This window comes from Pezoporus wallicus, unplaced genomic scaffold (assembly GCF_028554395.1).
Source record: "Pezoporus wallicus isolate ANWC-B61680 ecotype Strahan unplaced genomic scaffold, APGP_CSIRO_Pwel_v1 contig_5542, whole genome shotgun sequence".
NCBI lineage: Eukaryota > Metazoa > Chordata > Aves > Psittaciformes > Psittacidae > Pezoporus > Pezoporus wallicus.
This window is the reverse complement of record NW_026640165.1, coordinates 2,848,314-2,874,797: the sequence shown is the minus strand read 5'-3', so window position 1 is coordinate 2,874,797 and position 26,484 is coordinate 2,848,314. Positions and strand designations below refer to the sequence as shown.

The following is a 26,484-nucleotide window of genomic DNA, read 5'->3' as shown; positions in this document are numbered from 1 at the left end:
AGGTATACACGGTCTTTTGTTAAAGCTCCTCCTCAGTAATAATGTTTATAATTTTACATTGTAGTCATTATTACTTTTAGAATCTCTTTCTTTGTTTCTAAAGAACATAGTTGTTCTGACTCAGCTGAAGCATGCACATTATTCAACATTGTAATGATTACCGAGTACTGACACTCTTAGTCAAAATTTCCAGTAAATGGAGGTGGCCTCTGAAAGAGATCAGGAGAGAGAAGTGCTGAAGGACTGCATTTAGAGATTCTGATAATGGGTCTATGCTACTATCAAGGTGACCATAGGCATGGAGGGCTCTCGGCATGGGATGCAAGTGGGGGGACTGGACTTCCCAGCGGTGAAGAACCAGCTATTCCACAACCAAGTTCAGGGTCCCACCCTCAGGCAGGTTACTGCGGTTAGTACTGCTGCCCGTCAGGATCCGCGTTTTGCTTGTGACCATAGTGGTCTGAGATGAGGAGGACTGAACCTGTCTCCCCTAAGTCCATTTAGTAGAGGTTTTACATGACACTAAGTGACTGCAATCAGAGCCCATTTCCTGGAATCGTCAGCAACAGGAGAGGCAGCAATGTGCTGCTGCACTTGGGGAACTCACTCATTACTGTCACTACCCAAAGGGAATCTAAATAGAAAATTGTTCTTTTGTTATCAAACTGGATTACACTTGCCTTGATTGCAGTTAGCATGGCTTTGCTGTCGCTTGGGAATGAAGCCCTTTATACTGTTCCAGCTCCTGACTCAACTTACAGGAATGCTAACAGTCAGAGTCTGTCAAAAATATCAGCCACTGTAATAAAGTGAAAACAGAAAACTTCACTACCAGTGCAACCTGTACCCTCTATCAGCTTTTAAAACGTGAAGGACAAACTGGATCAGTTTTTGCTCTTTTTCACAAGCTTACCTAAAAGAACTAGAGCAGAAGACAGTTCTTGGTTATGAGTTAGTGGAAGGAAGAAAGAAGGGCTTCCTATCTGGATTCCCATTAGCTCCTTGCATGGATTAAGAATTGTTGTTATTACACTCATTGCATCTGCCTAACAGTTGAATTTAGCTTTATATAGCAACATTTCCTTACACTGCTCTAGCATGTGCCACCTGAGAAACTGAAAGGGCTTTTAAAAATGTTGTTGAAGCTAAGCTCAGAAGTAAGAAGATAGATAATGTAGCTCACCCACCGATCCATGACTGCTTGCCTGTAGCTTCTTACCCAGAACCAAGTACAAAACAACTGGAAGCATCCTAACTGATGAAAGAGAGATGACTACTGTGGATTTACTGAAAGGCCAAAGTGTGCACAGGAAGAACTACTCCAAACTCATGGTATTTTACTGATATAGTAACGTCTTTCAAACTTTCTTGAGATAAGACAATTAATAGCAGGTGGTACTTAATATCAGAGCTCAAATGGATTAGGTAATTTTTAGAGTAGCATTTAGGAGATAGGGAATCTAAACTACCTAATAGAAGAAGCATGTGCTCATCTATCACTGTTAATTATTTACAATGATGCATCCAGTTAATTTTGGACTACTTTTGTCTTGGAGTTGCTCTCCATCAGAGTGGCTTAGTGATCTGTTATTGTTTCAGCTCTGTGCCTTAGACCTCCAGTGATGGAAACTCTTTTTTCACTGCTGCACCCTGGAGTTTCTCTTGAGTTTACAGCTGCAAAAGAACTGGGACATTCATGGGAACATATCTTTGGGGACAAATTGCTGGCTAACAGCACTTATGATCTAAGCTGCTATTTCCATTATCAATATGTAATTAATCATTTGGGATGTGTGTCTTTGTTTGAGATTCCTAGCAGTGAATATAATTATAGCACAGCAACAAAGTGCAGATTAGGGCAATAATAAATTCAGAGCAGGTACTTTTAACAAAACTAGAAAAAAAACCCACTGGCAGCCCAAAGAACAGCAAATCTTACAACTGTTTTAAACCAAACCCTGCTATGGGTGTCTGTGGTGCTGACTAGTCCATCCTCAGTCATATGCTGAACTTTACAGCAAATTGTGGAATTAAAAATAAGGACAAGGAGCCACTTCTGACTTGATCTGTTTGACAAGATGATACGATTTTTAGATGAAGAACCTGTGCTGGGGAGTGAAGCCCTCCTACTACCATGCTGCTGGGGACCCTGGAGAGGAAGGTCTGTGCATCTGTCAAGGACTTTTATTCAACTTCTTGATTTATTTCTTTTTTTTATTTTTTTTTTATTTAAATGTCAATTTAATTGGTCTCAAATTTCCTTGATGTCATTGGCACTCACTTAGCTTAAAAAGAGTAATTTAGGCACAAGGACATGTATGGGGACCTGCTGGTGAGAAACAGCAAACTTGGTTGGGAGAACGGGCGGGGAAGATGTAAAACTCTGATTTCAATTCTGTCCAAATTACTTCATTTGGTCATACACAAATTTTGGTTACAGGTTCAACATACGTTTCCCACAAATTTTCATGCAAATGAGCATCTCTTACATTAATTCAGATGAAAAGAAAGCATGAGGCAGCATGAATTGTAGTGACTAGCTTTCCAGAATGATTATGAATAGTTTTTTTCCACTATTCAGCTATTTATGTGTGCATATTAAACTTATTTGGTCATTTTTAGGAAAAGAAAGGCATGAAACCAATCCTACCTCAACTCAGCCCTTAATAGAAGTGAAATTGCTCATAACTGAGTGAAACAAAGTGAAAGAGAATTAATGTTATGGTATAGGGATGGTGCTGGTACACAGGTATATGATAAATGCAACAATTTAAATATGAAAACTGTAAGAAATTTTTCTTCAGCACTTCTCAACAAACAATAAAGATAGAAAATCTGGTATAACAGCATGTGTGCATTAGCACCTAGATACTGCTATGAACACTATGTCAAAAATAGCTCTTACAAATAGAGAAATAATTAGCAACACTGTTCATTTACCAGAATGACAACATTGTGCATTCCTTCCTTCTTCAGCTGTTGGAGGTACTGTGGCAGACCTGCATAGTTCACTTTGTCATAAGTAAAGTCCAGGCGACGCTCCATGTAGTCAATATCAAAATGTTGGACATCCTAAAACATTTGTAAAGTAAACATTGCATTAGTACTGCATCCAGCTCTGGTGTCCTCAGTACATGGACCTGTTGGAGCGAGTCTAGAGGAGGGCCACAAAAATGATCAAAGGGATGAGCACCTCTCCTGTGAGGAAAGGATGAGAGAGTTGGGGTTGTTCAGCCTGGAGAAGACAAGGCTCTGGGGAGACCTTGTTGCACCTTTCTAATACTTAAATGGGGCTTATAAGAAGAATGGGGACAGACTCTTTAGTAGGGCCTGTTGTGGTAGGACAAGGGGTAATGGCTTTAAACTAAAAGAGGGTAGATTCAGACAGGATATAAGGAAGAAATTTTTCATAGTGTGGGTGGTGAAACCCCGAAACAGGTTGCCCAGATTGGTGGTAGATGCCTCATCCCTGAAAACATTACAGGTCAGGTTGGACAGGGCTCTGAGCAACGTGATCTAGTTGAGGATGTCCCTGCTCATTGCAGGGGAGTTGGACGAGCTGACCTTTGAAAGTCCCTTCCAACCCAAACTATTCAATGATTGTACTATTCTATGACTGAAATATTTGATATGGACAATCCGAATGTACACAACTGCATTTCTAGAGGTAATTAACATATAAAATGAAACCTAAGAGATTGGCTATAAGTGTAAATAATTGTCAGTGGAGATTCAGCTCCTATAAACTTACATGGTATCAGTGGACAAAATTGAAATGTAGACATCCTAAATTAGCAACTGTTTGGCAGTGATATGGATCAGAAGTACCCTAATTTATTTTTAAAATGCTAACACCTCATACTGCATAACAGTAAATCCACACCAGAATCACCTGCTATGCAGCCAAGAGCAGCACTTAAACCTTGTGTTCAAAGCCTGCTTTAAATGTTCTTTTAAGCATTATGAAGATATTACATGCAAAACCACTACATAAGATTATGAACAGCCTTTTATTCTACAATTCTCTTTGTAGGATAAATCACTTTTCACAGTTTTATTCCTGTCACTTTGGATTGTAGAATTAGCATACACATTGAAAAGTTCATACTTACGTATGGGATATCATAGAAGTGCATGCGATTAACAGTTCTCTTTAAAACATCAATGCTGCCATAACCCCACCGGGAGAGATGAAATCCCAGAGACCAGTAGGCAGGCATGTGAGGGCGCCCAATGGCCTACAGCAGGAATAGGAACACAGAAGTGCAAAGGGTGAGATGAAGAAAAATTATTCTGAAACACCAGGAGAAGCTCGCAGCTCATTTAAGCCACGAAGATCAGGGCACAGGTATCACACACCCATGAAATACCTTTTACTTTCTCAGAACAGCTCATTGTACAGTATGACGTACACTTCAAAAAAGTGCTTCTCCTGGTGGGCCCTTCTCCTTAGCAGAGGTTCTGAGTGACACCCACCCTGAACATCACTTCTAAGAACATCCCAGTGGAAGACACGGTGTCTGAAGCCCAGGGTAACATTAAATGAGGGTCTCGCTGAGGTCTCAGCCTCTACACAGTAGCACGTCCCTTCACTTATGTGACACACACTGGTAGAGCCTTGCGTTGAGCCCAGCGTGGAGCCCTGCACAGCCTGACCCATGCCAAGTCCACAAACCCTTTGGTCAACAGCAGGCAAATCTCTGATGTAATGCAGCAACGGCAGCTTTGCTAATTTCTCTTACCACATCCAGCTGAACTAACTCATCAAGAGTCTGATGTTTATTTGAGCTCTCTGAAGTTTTAATTATGTTTACACACCACTCTGACAAAATGCAGTTACTTATGACTGAGTGGCCTGATTGCTCGCCCACAGCATTGTGTTGCCAGGCATTGACAGACCTCTTCAAGGTCGGAGTTACCGTTTGGTCCCAAAATTCTCAAGTGAAACAGAAGGTACATATGATTTTATAAATATTTGATTTCCAGTGGCTCCAAATAATCCAGCCGTAAATTGCATGAGGAAACTCAATTGAGAGCACAGGGGAGTGAAGCATCCTGCTCTGCTTCCCCCAGTGAGAGCTGCTCTGGCAACCTGGGGCAAGTAGCAAGCAACCACGATGTGTCTGTTCTAGAAATAAGCTGAAATCTGGCATTGCCTCATTAGCACACACTGCTGTTTTCTGGGAGATGTCTCTTGAAATCCTTACTCCAGTTTTAACAGTTAGATCCCATAAAATCAACCTTTGTTCAGTATTTCTAATATCCTTGCAGGCAATACATGGAAAGCAAGCAGCGAGTAAGCATCCATGACTTATTAATCAGTTGCATCTATTGACTCCCTTTGGCTAAATAACTGTTCCTCCCTTATTTCCTTGTGGATCTTCATAGTTAGGTAACTATACTAAGAAGTGAAAAAAAACCAAAACTTGCATATTGGCAGCTAAACCCCACCTACTTTAATTAAATAAAACAAAGCACTCTTGGCACTCTGTATCTATTGCATTGCTAAGCTCTCTAGAGATCGCAACGCATAAAGGCACATCTTCCTATGGGATTTTCTCCAGCATAAGCCTGCCCTGGGAAAGCAATGCTCTAAAATGTGTCAGAGATACTAAAGCTGGTGAGATGTGCAAACTGCACTGGACAGAGAAACAGATACAGGAGAGCAGTGGGGAAAAGCAGAGGATGTTTTAATGCACCAGAGCTGGGGGAGCACACAGGGTAAATTGCTTCCAAATAAGAATGAGTTGTGAACAGACAGGCAAGCTTTAAGCATTAAGCGTTACAAATTTGTCTACCAGTGTGCTTTTGCTTGTTGGAACGCTGCTATCTCACATAAGACAAAGCAGGAGAAGGCCAGAACAAGTGACAAGGCTAATGGTTTGAGTCCCTTCCATGAGGGATACTCCGGCTGAGCAGCACAACTGCACCAATCGCATGCTACTCATCCCATTCCACCAGACTTAACTCCCTCCGCTCTCCTCAACATCTACTTCACCTCCAACTTGCCTGGGGCTAAGCTCTTCGGAGGAAACAAGCAGCTATGAGGAGCATGCTCTGGATGCAGCTGCACTCAGCCTTTGCTGCACACCCCTGCATGCTTGTGGGAGAGGCCTTGGAGCGATGAAGGTGGCCCCTACCATGTAGGGGAGGCTGGTGGGCAAGAACATGCCATTGCCACCATGGTGCAGCTGTTTCTAGCTTGTGTGGACACACGTGTCAGGCTCTGCTGGAGTTTTCCTGTGGAGAGGTGAGGGGGGCAGGACGGCTCAGAACCATCTCCTGGACACCCTGTGAGCAGCACTGAGGTGTCCAGCAAAGCACAGCAAGCCTCAAGGCAAGTAGTCTGCTTCTGTCACAGCCACACTAGCTATAGTCAGGATAACTTCATCTGAGGAGGCAGCAGAGCTTGTTTTGGACCAGCCAAGGCTGCAAGATGAGCTCTGTGAACACCACCACTTTGTGCTCCTGTAGCAGATGCACATTTCCTGTGCTTTCTGTACTGCAAACAGAGAGTGACCTCTACAAACAAGGTTAAAAAGACAGAACAAAACAAAATAACTCCCTAATGAAATAAAATGTTTTGTGCACAAGCTTCTCCCCTTGGACAAGAGGAAGAGGGAAACTGGCTGATAAATATTAACCCTGCAGCTGAACTCAGATCCCAGTGCCCTGGCAGCGTGCCTATGTGTCTGTGTCACCCACTGCCTCTCCTCAAGCAAACCAGGAAACAGGAACCACCATGGGGGTGACTAGCCCGGGCAGCCCTGCTACAGGTCCTGCAATACCCTGGGTCGCTCCTGGCTGGGGTGGACATCAGCCTGGTCATCACCAGTACAATGTGTTTCGAGAGCTGGATGGGGATTTCCTTCTACCTCTGTCCCATCAAACACCCAAGTAGAGCACCAGCAAGGAGATGTGCACCAGGTGGAGATGTGGCCACCGCTGTGCTGGCCAGGGTCCTTCCCAAATGACACATCCCCAGCGCTGGGGTCTGCTGAGGTTCAGCTGCTCACCTTTACAGGACAGTGCTGTCTTGCCTGCAGACAGCAGAGCTGCCCCACAGAAAGGCATATTTTGTGACAGCATCCTTCAAGGCATTTGGGATTACAGCTGAACCAACTGAAGAAAATCCACCTTGCAAGCAAGATATTAAGTTTTAAAGCAATTAGTTCCCCAGGTTCACCAGGATGGCACATCTATGGTGAGCTTAATTGAAATCAGCAGAACATTTGAAGAGGAAAGATGAAAACAGGGCAGCTGGGAAAACAAATGTTCTTTTTTCTAATTATGCTGTGGACTCTCTCTAATGGATCCCCCTGAAGCTTCCTGATAAAGTAACTGACATATGGTACCTACGAGCAGATGGATCAGCAGAGGCAGGAATGTAATTTCGCAAACCTGAAAATGCATGTTGGATTTGATATATATTTAGGATCTAGTTAATTCGTATAGATTGCATTATGCATACAAATGATCACAAAATGCAGTAGGCAGAGAAAGCCTGCTTGGCAAAATTGACTTCCAGAGAATCAGAAAAGGTAAATGAGGTATGGCAGGGGAGCTGAGAGAAGAAAACATGAGAAATGCAGAAACAGCAAACATATGGAGTATCCAAACTGAGACAAGAAAGGTGAAGGTATGGTAGTGCAGAGGCAGAAAAAGAAATAGAACCTATTTGCTGTTCAACAATTTGTCCCGCACTTGGGTCTTAAATAACTCCTGGTGTCGGTGATAAGATCTCTGTTGTTTTTGCCAGATTTACATAACTTGGCATTATGTAATTTATTCTTTTTAGATGCCCCTAAGAGCTGATGAATGTGGGAGATGCCCTGGGAGCATGGTGCAGGCAGTGAGAGAAAAGTCCAGTGAAAACATGTATCTCTCAGCTAAAAATCCATGCCCAGGGAGCAAGTGACCTGTATTCACTTTCCCTGTGCTGAGTAACTGGATAAATAACATTATCACTATGAGCATCAAGGATATCAACTAAGTTACAAATGCTATATAGTAAATCAGGATCCTGCTCAATTAACACCACGACCAAAGACTTCAATGCAAGAGAGATGGCTGAAGAGTTATGTCCTGTATATCACAGAAGCCATAAAGAGAGATACTCTTTCTCATGCTTACAAAGGAGATAAGCTCTCCAGCAACACAAGCACATTTAAGATTGCTAAACTTGCAGCCTAATTAGTCATATAAAACTACTTTTGAAGACTGATATTTGTTTAAACTTCCTTTCTTTAAGGAAGAGCTGTAGGAGGAAACTATAAAAATCCAAGTGGGCTAATGCTCTGGATTTAGACACAGAAACAGTGTATTTGGAGAGTGACACAACAGCTAAATTGCATAGATGCTCATGTGGCCCAGATATCTGTACCCAGCTCATCTGCTGTGGTTGAGGCAGGCAAGTGAGCACTGTGGGCACCTAGTCTGGCAGGTGGTAACCTCGGCTGAAAGTCTATGCACAGAATCATAGAATCAATCAAGTTGCAAAAGACCTTTAAGATCACCAAGTCCAACCATTAAGCTGAACTTTGTCTTAGGAGAGCAAGAAGAAAGGGCCTGCAACTGCTTAACTATTAAGAAGATGCTCACAGCCTCAGGGGGCTAAAAATTTTAAGGACTTTCAATACCAAGGTCTTCAAACCTTCTTCTGTGCTGCACAAACACTTATCAGCTGCTTATTCTTTTCTGAGGAGACCCACGAGTTCAACTGTGATACTCTCACTGACTCATCTGTGATAAACTCTAGGTACAAGCAGGTTCCCCACGTTACCTCTCAAATAGGAGGCTGGACTAAAGACCTTCTGAGGTTCCTTCAATCCAGAGCTATCCTATGGTTCTGTAAGGAAGAAGTAAACCAGCAATTTGCTCTTAAAACAGAACTGGGAGACATGCAGTATGCTCTATTGAAGCTTGTCACTGGGTAATTTCTGATAAAATAACAAATTTATTATTAACAAATTCTCTCCAACCAACAGATGTTAAATGTCCATTTGTTGAGCTATAACTCTGCTGAGTGTCTTGTTATACGGCTTATATTCCATTGCTACACACTGCTACTCTCTCCTGAAAGGCCATCGGTGGACTTGGCAAGGGTGGACTAGTATTAGGTCAGGCTGTAGAGCCTCAGCTAGGTTCAGGTCAGTGGCTGAGCTCTTTAGTTTATTACTGCTTTTTCTCATCCTCCTGTGAACTAACTAAGGCGCTTGCCCTAAGAAGTGAGATTTGTGTTATATATCTGTTCCACACACTGGACCTCTTCTGTAGTAGGAGAAAAGTGTGATTATTGTCAAACATATGTAGAACCATAGAATCATAGACTAGTTACAGCTGGAAAGGACCTTAAGATCATCCAGTTTTAACCCTCCTGCCATGGACAAGGACACCTCACACTAAACCATGTCACCCAAGGCTCTGTCCAACCTGGCCTTGAACACTGCCAGGGATGAATCATTCACAACTTCCTTCAGCAACTACAACAAACAACTACAACTACAATACAACTACAATATGCAATACATAAAGCTATGGCAGGACTATCTCTGATGTGCCCAGCACAGTGCTCCTCATGGCAAAGTTTAGGGACAGCAGGGAGCAGAAGAGTAAGGATGGAGATTTCTCCTTCCCATTGCACAATGCCCACCACATGCCCTGTTGTTGCTATCACTGCTGTAGTGCTGTGGTGTCACGGGCAAGATGCATCCTACAGCCCACTTTGGCTCCGAATAAGGCACAGCATGGGGGACAGAGGCATAGGCCTCTGCTCCCTTCCCACTCCCTGCACCACACTTGGAGGCCATTTAAAGCGGATCAGCCTGGGCCAGGAGGACACCCAAGGCCACCATGGGTTTTGCTGCCACCTGTCCTCACCCTGAGGATGCAGGGAGAGGTTGGTGGCCCTGGCAGGGCAGCCACCCTCACCCCTGATCACCACACAGGGAGCCTCACCCTTAGCACAGCCCATCTGTCCCCAGCAGCCCACTCAGCAGTGGCTCTGGGCAAGAGCCCATGGGCCACTCCAAGGTGCTGGCAGTAACTTGTGTAATCCAGAGACTCAGTAAACAGCTTCATTGCAAAGCTGTCCTAATTCACTGTTATGGAGGGAGCTGCATAAAAGCCCTGAGCAGAGGTAAACTCCTAAATCATTCACAAACTAGTACAGCAAGGGCCATGCTCACATCTTGAAGTAGTGCTCTGAAGACAACACCATGAAATATTTGTGTAAGCTGTGGAGCACTTTGCTCTGGACACAGCTCCCTTGCTTTCCAAATCTTTTCACTGGCTGGCTCCTGGCCACCCTGCATACCACTGGGACCTTCCCGGAGAGGATGCCATGAGTGGTCCCTGCAAAACACCCCATGCAGTGATTTTGGGCACATGTTTGCACAGGAGGGAGGCAGGTGACATTTCCCCAAGGAGCTCGATGCAGCAGAGCAGCCTGGTCCCAACAGGGTACCCTGAAGGTATGAGCTTCCAGAACACCACTTCCCTGAGGAGACCCATGCAAACAGACAAGAGAGCCAAGGGATGCTGCTGTGCAGCGCCTTGCCGACATCAGTCACACTGCTCATTTCCACCCCCTCTGCTTCCCAGGAGCATGACAATGACCATGCAGTAGAGTCCTCTCAGTATGACAGAAAATACAATTGAAAAATAAAGTCTTTTCTGTCTCCTTCAGCTTCCCACAGATCTTGTACATAAAAGCCAAATCATTACCCAGAGACTAATAATATGGTAATTGTAACATTTGCGATCCCGGAATTTCAGGATGTTTACTGAAGAAGTTATTATTTCACTATGAAATTGCTACCATGCATTCTTTAAGATTCCCTAGAGGGCTGAGTGCAAGCTTGGAGAATACAGAGTAGGGGATTTTTTTGTCCTGGCATGTGACATGTCTAGTTAGGAGACACCCACTGGCTCCCCTTTACCTTGTTTTCATCACTCCAGATCCATTTCCAGGGAGGCAGGGGTGGAAAGTGAGCTGCCAGTACCCATCAGCTGGGGAGTGAGAACTCTCATTTTATTTTCAGCTGCTGGCCACCTGCTAAGCCACTGAAATGCTGCCTTCGAACACCAGCAAAAGGCTTTGAAAAGAAGCAAGGATGGCTCTAATCTCCATCACGCTACCACAGTGACTCCCCTGAAACAGGCACTTTCATCACAGGGACCAAAGCTGCAGCTACAGGGAGAGTCGCTTGACTTGTTCTTCTTTATTTGTTGGGGGTTCTGGGGAGGGGGGTTGTTTGGGTTTGGTTTGTTCTGTTTGACTGCTAATGTGTAAGTTCAAAACCCAGTTTGCTGGTTGGTCTGTGGCACCAGGGTCAGAGATGGCTGGTGGGGAAGACATGCAGAGGGAGCTGGAAACCTCTGAATGACTTGGAGGGGCACCAGCAGCCTCTCACCTCTTTGGGAGGCACCACCTGAACCTCTCTTGGAATAGGAAGGTCTAGCAGAGCCTACTACACTGGGGAAACTCCAGTCCTCCCAAACAGTGTCACAAGCAAGGCTTTCCCTCCTCTATCACCAAAATATAACCCACCAATACTTTCCTTCTGGGCTAAACCTTCTTTTTCCCTTGGTCCAAACCACAATACTTCTGTTTCCATTTCAAGCATTATAAAAGAAGGCATGCATGTGCTATGGAGGCTTTGAAAAGCTAGGAAAGACAGTATATTTGCTGAAAATCAGAGCTCAAGCCCATTGGTGGGGCAGCAGATGGCAAAGCAGAACACACACACATCTCACTGTGAGCTCCAACTGCTTGGCCATGGGATACCCTACCACAGGCTGCTCAGCACCTCCTGTTGCAGCTTAATCAGAAGGGTCTGTATACATGCATCCACCTTCTCACACAGACATGCTCCTTCTCAACTTTGCTCCACAGTCTTTACACTTGGCACTTGTTTCTTTATGTACAGAGCTTGATTCTGAAGTGACAATTTTCTGTGCAGGGTCCCAGCTGATGGGCAGCTGGCATTTGGTGATCAAGAGGAACATGTTACCTGCTACTTTTTTCGGGGCAGTCCTCACTGAATAAGAACTGAATGTACACCCCCAAAACAGCTATTTTCATGTGTACTCTCCGTTCTTTGGAAAACACTGGGCAATTGGAAAGCAAGTAGTTACGCTTTGTGAGACAGCAGTAAATACGTTTTTTCACATCTGTGCTCTCCAATGCAATTACATAGGTTTTCATTAGTAAAAAACAGGGTGACAGCTCCAAAACCAACAGGCAATTCCAGTAGCAAACAAAGGCATGAAGCCTTTGAAGTTCATTCAACACCTCTGAAGTCTGGCAGATGTAAAGTTCCCAAACATTCCCATCTGTGCACTACCTACATTGTTTTCTCCATGTGCAGCGTCAGAACACCGTTACAGCCATGTAGTGAAGACTGTAAAACTACCATGGCCTGGAGAAAAGTAAGCTTGGACAAATTCTTTTCTGATAATTGCATCCCTTTAATACACTCCTCTCAATAGTGAAATGCTGCAGGAAAAGACTGGAGATGTGCACTGAACACCCAGCCAGTCTGCTACATTTAGACAGACCTCTTGCAGATGCTTGAGCACATGCCACGTTGCCCATGGACCTGAAACTATGGCCTTGTGTGAACAAGTGAGGACAAGGTTTTAGCTGTGCTACCTGCTGATACTACCAGATACTGACGGGTATTCATTACAAGGTACTGCCCCATCTGCCATAGGCACTTTTCTACTAACCTCTGTGTATTGCTGAATTACGTTTTCGGGAGTTGGTCCAAGGAAGACATAGAAGTCAAGGATCCCTCCAATAGTGCGAAAAGTTAAAGATGGGTTTGGACTCAGAGAAACATCTGAAAAGAAAAAAACAGGTTCTCAGTACAAACCAGTTCTGCACTGTACGTGGGAATGGTTCAAAGCTGCGCTAGGGAAGGTTCAGACTTGACATTAGGGAACAATTTGTTACCGAGAGGGTAGTCAAACATTGGAACAGGCTTCCTCGAGATGCGGTTGATGCCCCAAGCCTGGCAGTGTATGAGAGGCATTTGGACAATTCCCTTAATAACATGCTTAAACTTTTGTTCAGCCCTGAAGTGGTCAGGACTAGATGATCACTGTTGGTGCTTTCCAACTGAAATATTTTACTGTACCCTATCTTACCATAAATATATACATGCTGGACTCTTCTATGTGTATAAATGTATCCTGAGGCAGAGATGACGCATTCAAGTCACTACCTGACACCTCGTGGGTATGAATGGATGAGCAAACATCATATATGTAGGCTAGCAGTTTTCCAGTGTTTCTGTAGTCTCCCCTTTCAGACTGGCATTGTGCAACAATAAATCACAGAAAACCACAAAGAGTAGATTGCACAGATCCATTTGTCTCAGTTTCATTTATATATAAAAAGGAACCACAAGCTTGTGTTTAGGGTTCCTTTATGCTATTTTAATCTTCTAATTGGACGTCATTGGCTTCCAGGAAAAACTGATTTTATAGACTGAGCGAAGATTCCCCTTTTCTGAAATTATGGCACTGGATTAATACAGTAAGGTGACCATGGCAACGCACAAAACTATTCTCCGCAGGCAGAACATAGGACTAAACTAAATTGATTATGCCAATCCCAGAGGAAATTTCTTCCACCTTCTCCTTTACCTGTCTGTGCATCTGGGGTTTAAAAAGAAAAAAAAAAAAACAAAAAAAAACAAACAACCCAAAACTTAATAATATTTTTTTTCTGAAAATAGTTCACCTTATTGAGCAGTCCTTCTAATGAAATCCCTTTGAAAACTTTATAGCAATTCCTGTGACCTCAGTCGTGGAGCAGTCACTCTTATTTAGACCACATTGAAAAAACAATCAGTAAACCAGCTTTTTATATCTACTAATTTACCATCTTCCTATATGCAGGCTATAAAAGAATTCATATATCTTTTTACCTTGTGCATTGGAGTTCAGCAGGAGAACACCATGAGCATTGGAGTCAGCTTCTACACACAAATAGAAAGGGTGAACTCCATAGAGGTTGGCAAATGGCTGAAATAAAAACAAGATGTTAAGTATGGCTTGACTATTCTATCTTTCATATTTTCTGTTAGCTATGTACCTACGGGAAGGCAAGGAAATGAATTCATTCATAGTTAGAGACTTGTTTTGAAAGGTTGGGGATTTTTTTCGCCTAAACTGGTATGAAGTCAAATCGATAAAAAAGAGTTATTTTTTTCTGCCTCATCCTGATGGTACTTTTTAGTCTCCCCTAAAAAGTTAAACCTAAATACTCTGCCAAAACCCGCACAATGGCACTGGTAAGAACTGCTTTGCTAGTTAAAATAGATTCATCAACCACTGACTCAAGTTTAGCTGGACATCTAAAGGGTCCTGCTGAAGTCCAGCTTCTTTGGATGAACACGGATTGAGCCAAGCACAAAATTAAATGCTTTCCTGAACCAGGATCTTGTCACATAAAATACTTTTTTTTCCCCTAAAACTAACTGCATCGTGAGAAATCTTCTGATAAAAGGTTTCAAAGTTCCCTCAAAATGACTCACTGTTTTGTCATTTAATTAAACCTTAAGACACCTGTGAAATGTGTGACATTCAGTGTTTGGCACTGATTCGCTTTAGCAGTGCTTCCATACGGAGAGAGGTGGTCCCTCAGCAAAGCTGTACCTCACCACCTCCTTGTGGTGATACAACTTAGGACAATGTGCTGCACAAAGTGAATTACCTCTGGTGCCTGATCTCTGCTGAACATGCCATAGGTAACGAAGTCCATGCTGTGTTTGAAGGATGGGTGCTCATGTTCACCAAACCCATACACCGAAGTGGATGGCACAGTAGTTGTGATCTGAAGATACTGGTTGGAGAAAATCAGATCAGTGAGGGGACTGTCCCACCTACAACAAACAGGGGGACATGATTAGTTTGCTTCTCTTTGTTATGCATCATTTGAAGTTCACATCTGCCTGTTTATACTTCTTCTGTATTTTGGAGACTAACAGTATTAAAAAACTCCCACAAGGCTAAATTCTGTGCAAGCCTCTAACACACTTAACCTAACACACACTGAATTCATCTTGCAGTGGCTGCAGCTATCATCTCGTCTACTGATACAATAAAATGCATCAGTATAACTTTGAAAGGAACAACTAAAATGAGAGAAGACACTATCTATAATCCTATTACCGAAATAAGTGGTTGCTTGTGGTATTTCTATGACAACCAAACATGGCAGACTAAAAATTGTTATTACGCAGCGGGGTTCAGAATCCTTAATGGGAACAACAGACATTTCATGTTACCAGTTTTTACTTTCTAATCTTTTGCTGGATCAGGACCCAAATACTCGTTACCCCTACTTTATGCAGGCACCTGAAGCAGAGGGATAGGTTCCTCCAGACTGCTTGAATGAGATGTTTTTAATGTGATGAACTCTCTTACTTCTCTCACCAGTTTAACGCCTTGATTTCTACTGAATCATCTGTGGACACAGGCTCACATTTTAATTAGGTGTTACATTCTGTTTCCTATCTCTCCTGCTATAATGAGCTGTATGCTAGATGGGAGAGAATATAGTCAAGCTGTGGAGAAGTGTTTTGTTAATGGCACTGTGTATACCATGAGTACCACATTTAGATAGCACCCTCTCGAACCTTGTTTAGCCATGAATTTGTTACAGCTAATTAAAATAAATGAGCCAAAACCATAGAGCATAGAAGTGGCAAAACTCCCCTTTTAATGGTCTTTTGTCAATGATTTTAACAAAATTAAATAGTTGATCAAATTGACCAGTGAATCAGAACTGGCCTCACTATGCTGGCCTCTCTTCAAGTAAACAAGGATGGCCACTCACTGGGATGCCCAGAGGTGGCTCCAAGGTACCCACCTTCCTCTCCATGCAAAGTAGGCACAGTCTATCCCTAAAGTGTCCTAGTTTTAAGTCAAGCACACATAGTGGTCTGTCTTATTTTAAAAAGGTCTCTTTGGCATTTCTCACAAGCAGGAAAAGTAAGAATTTGTATTTAAACCTTGATTTGGTTGCTTGCCAGCAGCAACCCTCACTTCCTTCCATCATCTCCTCCACCTACACGCAGTACTGAATAAGGTTATTCTTTATAGGAAGGTTAATGCACGCAAAATATCCCTGAGAATCAGATCCAGCCCTTGGCAAACAGAGGCCTTTCTGCAAGAAGCTGCTGCTGTGTAGGAACAGGGGTGGGCTCTGCGGAGCTGTATTCCTGTCCAAAGGAGCACCGTCACGTAGCTCTGCTCTATGGCAAGGCGGGCACAGTCACTGCTCTGAGCAGACCATGGGATTATGCAAAAAGCAAAGGATGCCGGAGGGGAGATGCTTTGGGAAGAGCTTGAATATCTGTCCTAACTCATTGAGCTCTCTCCATGATGTCTGTTGAGAGGACATGAGGCTTTGTACATTCATGGTACCCACATTATGGCACTGACATTTCCCATCGTGAGAGCAATTAGTGTTGCCATGACATTAAAAATGCTCCTTCTGCTCAGCAGAGGAGGGTCACTGGGGTGGAGCAAACCGCAACCCTAGGAACAACCCCTCTGCCCCACCATGTCTTTCAATGGCACAGAGAAACTGTTTCATACCTTGTGCATTCCCTCAGGCCACTGTCACATGCTCAGCTTCTGCATGGCATCACCAAAACAGTGCCTTGGTCTGCTTCCCTCCATCCCTCAGCTCCCCAAGAGCTGCCATTCCCAACAGTGCAGCTTCCCATGCTGCACTCCCAGTAGCCATCGCTCTCCATCTTCCCCTAGACCTCTGCTTACCAGAACAATATCTAGGAGTAACTATGACATAAGAAGACTGGCAATGACTCTTTCTTTTCTCTGGGCACCATTTTGTCTTCTCCATCTGAAGGAAAGCATGAACAGGTTTTCCCCTGGCATCCCTCTCTGCCTCCACTCCCAGGTGATGCCCTTGTGCTCTGCAGCACACTGTGGTAAGCTGCTGTATTACTCTATATGTTTGCTTGTGCTGTGTTGGCAAAAAGCAATCTTTTAAATGAAAAAAAAAAAGAGATGTCTGAAACACTTGGAGATAATAAAATGATGCTCTATTTCTCCCACTTCCCTTCCTGCTGAAGAAGGAAGCAAACAGAAGGGAGCAGAAAATGACACTGTGCGTGGTTCTCCGACAGTTCTACAACCCATAACAGTGCTGTGATGGACAACAGAAGGGATCTAAAACATCTAAAAATACAGCTGAGAAGTTTTTCACTGTCGAAAAAAACCCTACCAGCAGCTAGACATTGCAAAGCCTGTGAAGAGGAGAAGCCTTTCATTTGCACAAGAGGTACTAGCTGCATTCGGGTTCCTGGCTGAAAGTCCTAACTCCTTAGTGTCTCTGTGGTGGAAATGCGCCTGCCTGTAGAAGTACATCCCACATGTCTGCCTGGCCCATTGCCTGCTAACAGCTGCCTGCTGCCTGTCTGGGAAGCCTGCCTTCCCAGCTAGTGTTTCCTTCCAAACACCGTGCACTGTACTCAAGAGTCATGTACCTTGGAGTTATATGTGGACATGACAATTGACTTGGCTGAATGACTTCGCTCTGTTTACTGGAGACCTAATAGTTGTGATGTGTGCAGTGGCTCAGAGCATGGACCCACCTGCCATATGCAAGCACCTGGTGTCACTTAAGAGGGACGCTTGGGACACATGTATGATGTATCATTAGGACATGCATGATGCATTATCCGGACATTCAAATATCGTTTTAGGTCAGGAGAGGGTTTTTTCCTTCTTGTTGCAATGAATCCTGGATTACTCTGAGGTGTGAACGCCTATCCTACTCAGATGCTTGCAGAAAATGTCTTCTCTAGCATCTGCTCTACTCAGCTTCCAGACCCTTTGGAAACCACAGCTTTGTGAAAGGGAGCACACTGAATACATCACCTGTTTGCAAATTCAGGGGAAACTTCACACAGCTATCATGGGCCTAAGCCTCTTGGCAGAGCTTGGGCTACCTTTTCAGAGGGCCCAGGTGATTACTGTATGCACAGGCTGCCTCTAAAGCAGTAAAGCACCACAGGGGCTGAAGAGTATAGGCCCTATTTTTAGGTGGATTTCAAATATATTTTGCTGCTGCCTGAGGACTGGCTGGGCATCAGTCAGTTGATGGTGAGCAACTGTTTTCATTTGCATAACTCATCTTTCTTGGGTTTATTTGGGTTTATCTCTTTGTTATTTTATTTTTATTGTTGTTATTATTATTGCATTTTAATTCTTAATGTGTTTACCTCAACCTGTGAGTTTTCTCACTTTTACCCTTCCAGTTCTCTTCCCACCTATCCTGCTGGAGGGGGCAGTGAGCAAGTGGCTCAGTTGCCATATAGGGTTAACACAACAGCCATAGTCCTTATTAGCTGTAAGTCTTGGGGCACCACTGGACTGCAGAAGGCACACAAAGAGTGAATTCTTATATGCTTATCTTTTCTTTAAGGTGATTTATCAAATAGGTAGAGAAAGTAACCAACAGATTTTCCACTTTAAAAGGAAGAATTGCAGGTATATTTACAGTTCTTGACACAGTTCTGCTCTACTACTGTATTTTTTGTCATAGTGTCTGAGTATGTCCTATAAGTGGCTGGATATATAATGCTTCATTTTTGTTCTGAAAAACACTTGAATATGTTATATACCTACAATAATTCTTGCCTGTGTAACATAAATCTTTATGATTAGAAGACTAAAACAATGGCTTTTACAAACTAGAAGCAAACTCAAGTTACCCAAGATGCACACAATTTGCTCCTGTTGTTTTCAGCAAAATTGCAGTTTAAGACAATAGTGTTATAAATCATTCTAATAGCTTTGCCTATGTAAAAATGTCTTCATGGTAAGTGGTGTCTGTGCTTACTACCACAATCAATAAAAAAGGCAGCTGAACTCTGCAGCAGCCTTTTTGGAAATTGGGGAAAATCTTGATTAGATTGTGGTTATTTGTGCCGTATCTTCCCAAGTGTGATGGCAAATGAGGTATTCCAAACTCTTAATAGAGAGAAAGGAGCACTTATCTGGCTTGGAAAAAACGTTTTGCCTTCCATTATTCATATAACATCATGAAGGAAAAGTCAGATGGAGAACGGATATTAAAGTGGAGAATCAAATCAATAGTCCATCCCTCTGCAGCCTGTCTCCAGCAACAGCCCAGGCCAGATATCACAGAGGAAGACATAAGATATCACTCAGAGCCAGTCTCGCAATAATCTGCTTATGGAGGAAGTTTCTGGCTGTTTCACAGAATTAGCTTTATGTTGTGAAACATGGAGACAAAACCAGTTGTTTGGGTTTTTTTCTACAGATGATTGTTTTACTATGCTTGAATGTGCATCCTGCTAAGCCTCCCATGTCAGCACCACCCTGGGGCAATGAGTCCCACAGAGTAATCGCACACTGCAAAATGAGGATGTCTTTGTTATTTATCGCTGCCTTAAAGCAAACAGTTCCCAGCCTTTTACTCTCTGTTCTGGAGGAAATCTATGCTTTCTTGAAGCCTTCATACTTACACTTGATACTATCTCCTCCAAGGTTTGTTGTTGTTAGTGGCAGAAGCAGAAAGAAGAATAGGACTCAACCCGAGAGCACATGCCATGAAATAACTCAGAGGCAATGCTTTGCTCCCTCACCTGCCTTATTACAACCCAATATTTTCTCTCCTGTTTTTATTGCTGTAGGTTCCTGCACAACCCTGTCTAATTTTCACCCCATGCAGGTGAAGCAGCAACTATCACCTGATTACCTTGGAGCAATGTAGTAGGACCTGGCCTTTCTTTCTTGCTCCTGGCTCTGCATGAGGTTTGTAATTAATATCTTTCCCCTACATAATTCATTCCTCTCCCTTGCTATTGTGATTATATGGAGCTTCCAGTTTGTCCTGCCCTCCTTGAGCTGGCAGTTGGGTACCTGAGCTACAGCAGTGGTTCCTTGCATGCAGCAAGCAAGAGAAACGCCTGTGGAGCACATTCAGCAATACCTCAAAGCCTCCGCTGCCTCTACCCTGCAACCTTTCCAATGTGGTTTTAAATCATTCCACACAAGGAGGAGGCTCTGTGCATATAGGTGGCAGAGCTGGGATGGGGTTTTAAATCAGGCAGACAGATTCTGCTGGCAACTCCCTCATCACTGCAAAGTCTGTGCCACAGAGACACTGACAACAGGATAGACTGCACTGGAAAGGAGGGGAGGGAAATACAAGCATGTGCTTGGAAAGAACAACCCAAATCTATACCATATTTCTGTTTGGGACATGCTGCTCTCTCCCATCTGTGGCAGAGCATGCTTGGGATCATGAGAGATTTTAGGGCTTTTTGGAGGTGGATCATCGAGGAGTTTAAAGCTGCTGGTGAGGGATAACAAGAAGCATCATGTAAAAGAGATTTCTGAGGATCTGGGATTGCTTTACACCAGGAAAGCCTTCCTTAAATGTGTTAGAATGGTCTAGCAGAGCACCCTGACCTGGTTTGGTGTAGACATGAGTTATGATCCACCTACACCCAGGGAGTGCAACTACAGCACCTGTGGGAAGGCTTTGTTTGCCCACATCAACTGTTCTGAACAGTGTTTTTGTTCATACGAAGATTAATGACTGGTTCAGCTGTTCACTGGGACAGCAAGGCCATGGCCATTCACATCTTAAAGTAGGAGACTAGAGTCCCTCCAGATGTTATATGCTTGCCTGTTTCTCAGGGACACTCGTCCACACAGCCTGCCCTAACCTGGCACAGCCACAGAGGCACCCGCGTGTGGCTCTGTGCCTGGACACAGGCATGCTGGGTGCCCTGGAACAGCAGCTCCCACCTCTGCAGGGAGCTCAAAGCAAAAGACTTGGGGTTTCACATCTTCTCTGCAGACTGCACTTGGACAGGGATGGGGACAAGGCAATGATGAAGATGCTCAGCAGCAGTTCTTGCTGAACCCCTGCTACAGCATGCTCAGACCCACCTCCCAAGCATCCAAACCTGCCTTTTGGGCAGGCTGAGCTAACATGAAAATCTACTTAACATGCCAGATGCCACCAGTGCTCCCCTGCATCCAGCCAGCTAGTGAAGTCACTGGGGGGATGCTCCTGTAGCACTGCTTGCTGAGGGTTCATCCTCCCCAATCAAGCTGCCCATGGCTTTTAGGCCAGGATGTGTAACCTATTTTGAAAGATTTCCTTCTGCACAGCTCTTCTGGTGGCTAAGGAGGTTGCAAAGCCCTCCAAGTCAGGCTGTGGAGGCATCCCTGAGCATCTGCATTCACTCACCCTGACAGGACAGGCAAGCAAATGAAAGCAAAGCATTTCTGCTCCTCACATACGGAATTTAACTCCAAAATTGATTCAGCTGTGAGGGGAATGGCTCCTTGCCGAGATATGATCCTTCAATCCATAGTACTGCTGTGCCATTTCACACAAAAATTCCTGGGAACATATGATTTCCTTTCCTATATGCAAAATCCCATGTCTCTGCTGATGGGAATCTTTTAGTAGCAGTCCTGCCATTGTTTGCAGGATAAAAACCCATTAACTGTTCATTATATTCACCCACGATTTCCTCTGTTTGGGGTCGGATGGGGCTCAGAACTCCTTTTACCTGCCTGGAGGCAGCACACGCTTTTCGAGCAGCAGCGCTGCATAGCAGAGCATTACAGCGAGTGCTGCGCCGATGCTGCTGACCAAGACTGCCCTCTACCTCCCCGGGCTCTGAAGCGCATCGCTGCTGCACCCCACGCCTGCTGCTGAGCGCAGATTCTGCTGGGCAAGAGGTGCCTCACACACTGCTGGGGTATGGAGGAGGCTTACCAGGGCCCATGGTAGGCCAGCGAACGTGCCCTCCTGGAAACCTGCTCAGCAGGGACTGCCTTGTGCTCCTCTGCCTCTTGCTGTGCCTTTGGCAGCTCAGTGGATCAAACCCTGCGTCTGCTTTGCAGCAGGCCCTAACCTTAACTGGGATGCCCAAAGTTTGAGGATGCTCTGACTAACCGAGACTAAGCCCTTGGGGTTTGGGTGAAGATGTGAAAGGCTGTGTGGGAACAGGCCATGAGCTGCTCACCTTGTCTTCTTAGGCATTCCCCCTTACATCACCATCCCAATGAAGGAGACTTTACAAAAAACTCTTCTTACAAAGAGAACTGCATTTTTTAGGGTAAGCCCACTGTTCTCACAAAGCTGTGAAATCTAACGAGGAGTTAAATTATTTTTGTTATCAGAATAATGCATAATACGTTAACTTACAGTAGCCCACAAAAAACACCCACAAAAAACTTCACAGCATTGACTGCAATATGTATAAAAAGAGATGCCACAAGACTGTAGTTTAAAAGTATGGGCAGCTAATTAAAAACCTGGAGTGGTAGTTCCATCTGCAGACTCAAACCATTCTGGAGGCTGTATTGTCTTGCCTCACATGTGTTAAACCATCCTTACACTGCTCACAAAGATAATGCTTGTATTTTGAGTCTGTTTAACAGAGTTTCCTGGGAGCATGGAAATCTGAGCTGATTTTTTAATTACTTGATCCCAGTGATCAGGAAATGTTCTTACACTGTTGGGGTGTGCAAGACTGGCAGAGCTGGTGCTGAGGAAGCAGTGGCCACGCACATGTTGGGGCTTGCTCTGAAGCAGGCTGTTAGCAGCCAGATCGCAGTGTGTGTCTTCCCAGAGCACACCTCCTGAGTGGTAAGGGCACATGGAAGGACCTAATCAATGCTCCTCAGAGCCACTACGAGGTCAGCCTATAAGCAGGAGATTCATGTCTAAAGGTGCTGCTGATCTGAATTAAAATGCTAAAATAGACACAAACACAGCCTGATACAAACAGTACCCATACTTCTACGTTCTGTGTACCTCCTTCGCATACCTGAGTCAAGTAGTGATGACCCAGGGCAGTCTGTAACACTGTCATTTGTCACCACAGACAGCCAGAGGCTGCTGCTGATGTCATGCTGTAGCACTCCTGAATGCAGCTGCAGGAGTGCACCTTGATTGGGATTCTCTTGCCAAGTACTATTACACACCAGAGAGGTGTTGGTGGAAGCCAAGAAAATGGGAAATTATGACCCCCGGTGACCTTGGCAGTGGAGGAGCTTTTGCTGAAGTTAAACTGACAGTGCCAGCTTGAGAAAATAGCTGCATTTTTGTAGTGACAAACTAGACCCACAAATGCCATTCGCTGAAGCCAGTGGAAGTTAGGGACCTACGGCCTCTGTGGCTTTGAGCTTTAATTTCCCAGACCTACCTCTTGGAGAGGGAGAGCAGATTTGGCGTTCAATTTCTGGCATTTTAAAACACCCCAAATTTCAGAAATCTTAGTTCAGCGCTTTCACAAGTTGAGTCCAGCACCATCCCAAGCTGTGAAAGTGTAACCTCAAAAGTTGGCTTGCTGAATAACCTTTTGTACATGCACATAGATAACTGCTACACAAGCACATATTATTAATATTGACTGTTTTACAGGGATAAGGCACAAATCAGTGCTTACTCCACATCCACTTTGACCTTGAGCCTGTGTCACGCAGACCCAAGCAATAGGGTGTGAGGAATCAGTGCTTAATTTCTGTGAAGAGCGATGTGAATGACATGTGGTACTCACAGCACAGTGCCGGTGCTTTTCCTCCAGATCCTGAAGTGTGAGGAGTCATCCGTGAGCTCCACATCATAGCTGGTCTCACTGGCAGTAATCCCAGGGGAGTCAATCTTGAGTGGGACCTCAAACCGCTTCTTGTTGGGGTCATAGAGCTAAAGCAAGGTGAGGAAGAGGCAAGTTAGCTCATTTGTTAGCACATATTGCCTTGGTTAATTGCCCACCCCCTGAAACACTCACCCTGAACCGGAGCCTGTCTCTTGTCTGGAACTCCACTTCCAAGGTGACCGGGGAAATGTCATTTCCAAAGAGGGACAAGACTTGATGCTTGCTCAGTGTTACCCTGTGGTAGAAACACGTGCTGGTGCCCACTGCATCTGCTTGCTACCTGTGACCACCCTGGCACAAGCTGGGGGGAATCAACTCAGCCACTATATATCAGCTCTTTAAAAATAAATCGACTTATCAAGAGAAATAATCCCTGAGGTTAGTTTAGGTTCTCGTCATTAATGGATAGAATAGGTACTACTGATCTCCTGGCACACAGCTCCCACGGTGGGAGGGACCATGCTGTGCCACCAATCAGTTTCCTCACCAGCAGCGTGGTATGGGCAAAGGACCCCAACTTTGCATGCCTTATGCTCAAGGAAGTATGTCCATTATCTTTGTTGTCACAAGCTAAGCATGGGGTAGAGAATTAGACATTAGGAAGAAATTCTTGACTTCAGGTTGTCCAGAGAAGCCGTGGCTGCCCCATCCCTGGCAGTGTTCAAGGCCAGGTTGGATGGGGCTTGGAGCAGCCTGGTCTAGTGGAAGGTGTCCCTGCTCCAGCCCATGGCAGGGGATTGGAACTGGATGATCTTTAAGGACCCTTCCAATCCAAACCGTTCTAGGACAGGATTCTAGGAAGGTCTGTGGGGAGCTGCCCTGGGGTGGCAGCAGTGGTCACCGTGCATGTGGGACTGCAGCACTGAAGGAGCCGCACACACTTACCTCCAGCCTGTGGCTGTCTTCTCAGTACTCCCACTCAGCGAGTAGCCATAGGGACTGTCCTCGGGGAAGAAGCACCAGGGAGCACTGGGCACGTCGGTGGCGCACCACGTGCAGCCCCGCGCCTCGCAGGCCTCGCGGGATGCGCCGGGCTGCGGGTGGCAGTCGATGCGTTTCTGCACTGCCACTGCCCCCGAGCACTGTGGGTCCAGGGTTGAGCCGAGGCACCCACCGGCCACTGGCAGCAGGGAGCAGAGCTCAGTTAAATAATAACCAATAACACAAACCTCTTCAGTTATTCTTTTTTGTTGTGCTTTTTCCCCCATTTTGGGGCTAATACATGTGACTAAGATGCTGGCAGAGCAGCCTGCCTGCTCCTGACTGAGGCAAGAGCAACCAATCACTTTTACAAGGCGAGGCAGTGGGTCTGTGTTGTTCAGTGCTCAGAGCTGCTGGTGCTCAGCTGAAGCATGACTTGCTTGAAATGCTCATGGAAAGTTAAAAGAGCAGGGTAATGAAACTGCTGGCGAGGTGGGAGAGCAGCACTTCAGGCTGCCTGAACAGGGGGTGTATGTACTTCAGTAAGGACTAGAACTGCTGTCGGTATTGGAACACTACATTTTCAGTGCACTCATTCTCTCTCATGTTGTACACAGAGGTTATCTATATACACACACACAAGTATGTGAAATGAGCATACCTGTACGATATGAATATAAAAATGCTGATTACATGCATGCTTGCATTGGGTTTCATGTCCATACTGTATGACTACTACATATATACCTAGTATTAATAGCTGGTGATAATAGAGGTAGGGTTATGAGTAAAGGGAAGATGTTAAAGAAAAGGCACAGATTAGTCATTTGCAGAATCATCCCGACAAAGCCTTAGCAAGGTGCTAAATCTTCCCCTTTTTGCAGCTCCAGTTGGAGCCCTGTGCTTCCCCTGCAACGAGCAAGGTTCTCCCTCTCCTCCTGAGAGCAGGGGCACTGTGAGACTGGCTCCCTGCTGTGCTGCCAAAACACCCTGTTATCAAGTACCCTTAAAGGGAGCAGAACTGCAGGCAGCATATTTATCTTGAAGTTAACTTTTGTCATTTTAGTCATTATCGCAGTACTCAAAGATTAAATCTACTTGAATGATAATTGCTCTTTTCCATAAAATGACTAATACCTCTGCCTTAATTACTTTTTCTTTTAATGTGGACCATTGTGCGCTTGAAAGCTTAAAGCACAATTGCTGATGCAGTCTGGGCTTCTCCATAGAAAGAATTTTACAAGCAGATGTGCATAAGCAATAATTATGTATACTGGGAAAATTTACAGAATAGAACTGTAGCTTCACTAGAAAATGCCATCACGCAGCTATGCCAGGGTTTATTCCCAAATAGTGAATGGGAATGCAGAAAAGCAGGAGCTGAGTGCCATCTACATTTGTCTTTTGAGAAAGCTCTCATCCCCTGTTGATGCAGAAGCATCTGATGCTCAGGTTTCAGGCTCCTGGGACACACAACAGAGCTTGCTCCTTGCTGCCACAAGGCCTAATATCACCTTCTATAGGCAGGTATTAACACATAAAACCCAGCTGCCAGACAGGCAGGCTTGGCTTCCACCTTTGTTTTCTGCGGTGGACAGTCATATCTCAAAGGCCGGCTGCTTTCCACCCAGCATTCACCCCCAGTGATCTGTCCCATAGGAAAGCCCTAAAGTTGGATCCTCTTTTTCACCCAGATTGCAACAGAAATGTGAAGATTCCTCTACAATCCCCGGATTATTTCTTCTTGGAGCAGAAATCAGGGAGGATTCATCAGTGGTCTAATGAAACACCAAGACAGCGGGCTGGGTGAGTAAACTCTTGCCTCTTTGTACTGTGTCCCTGCTGCAGATGAGGGAAAGGCAGT

At 44.6% G+C, this 26,484-nt stretch overlaps 1 protein-coding gene across 1 annotated transcript in view; it reads right to left on the bottom strand.

The window, feature by feature from the left end:
• LOC130603840 (sucrase-isomaltase, intestinal-like) overlaps nt 1-26,484 on the bottom strand; it is a 58,417-nt gene that overhangs the window by 30,316 nt on the left and 1,617 nt on the right. The window contains exons 2-9 of the mRNA XM_057417909.1: nt 24,585-24,819; nt 23,832-23,934; nt 23,601-23,746; nt 14,726-14,894; nt 13,938-14,034; nt 12,733-12,845; nt 4,113-4,238; nt 2,941-3,072 (exon numbers count right to left, since the gene is read on the bottom strand). Coding sequence (XP_057273892.1) covers nt 2,941-3,072; nt 4,113-4,238; nt 12,733-12,845; nt 13,938-14,034; nt 14,726-14,894; nt 23,601-23,746; nt 23,832-23,934; nt 24,585-24,819 — 1,121 coding nt within the window. The remainder of the gene's footprint in view (nt 1-2,940; nt 3,073-4,112; nt 4,239-12,732; nt 12,846-13,937; nt 14,035-14,725; nt 14,895-23,600; nt 23,747-23,831; nt 23,935-24,584; nt 24,820-26,484) is intronic.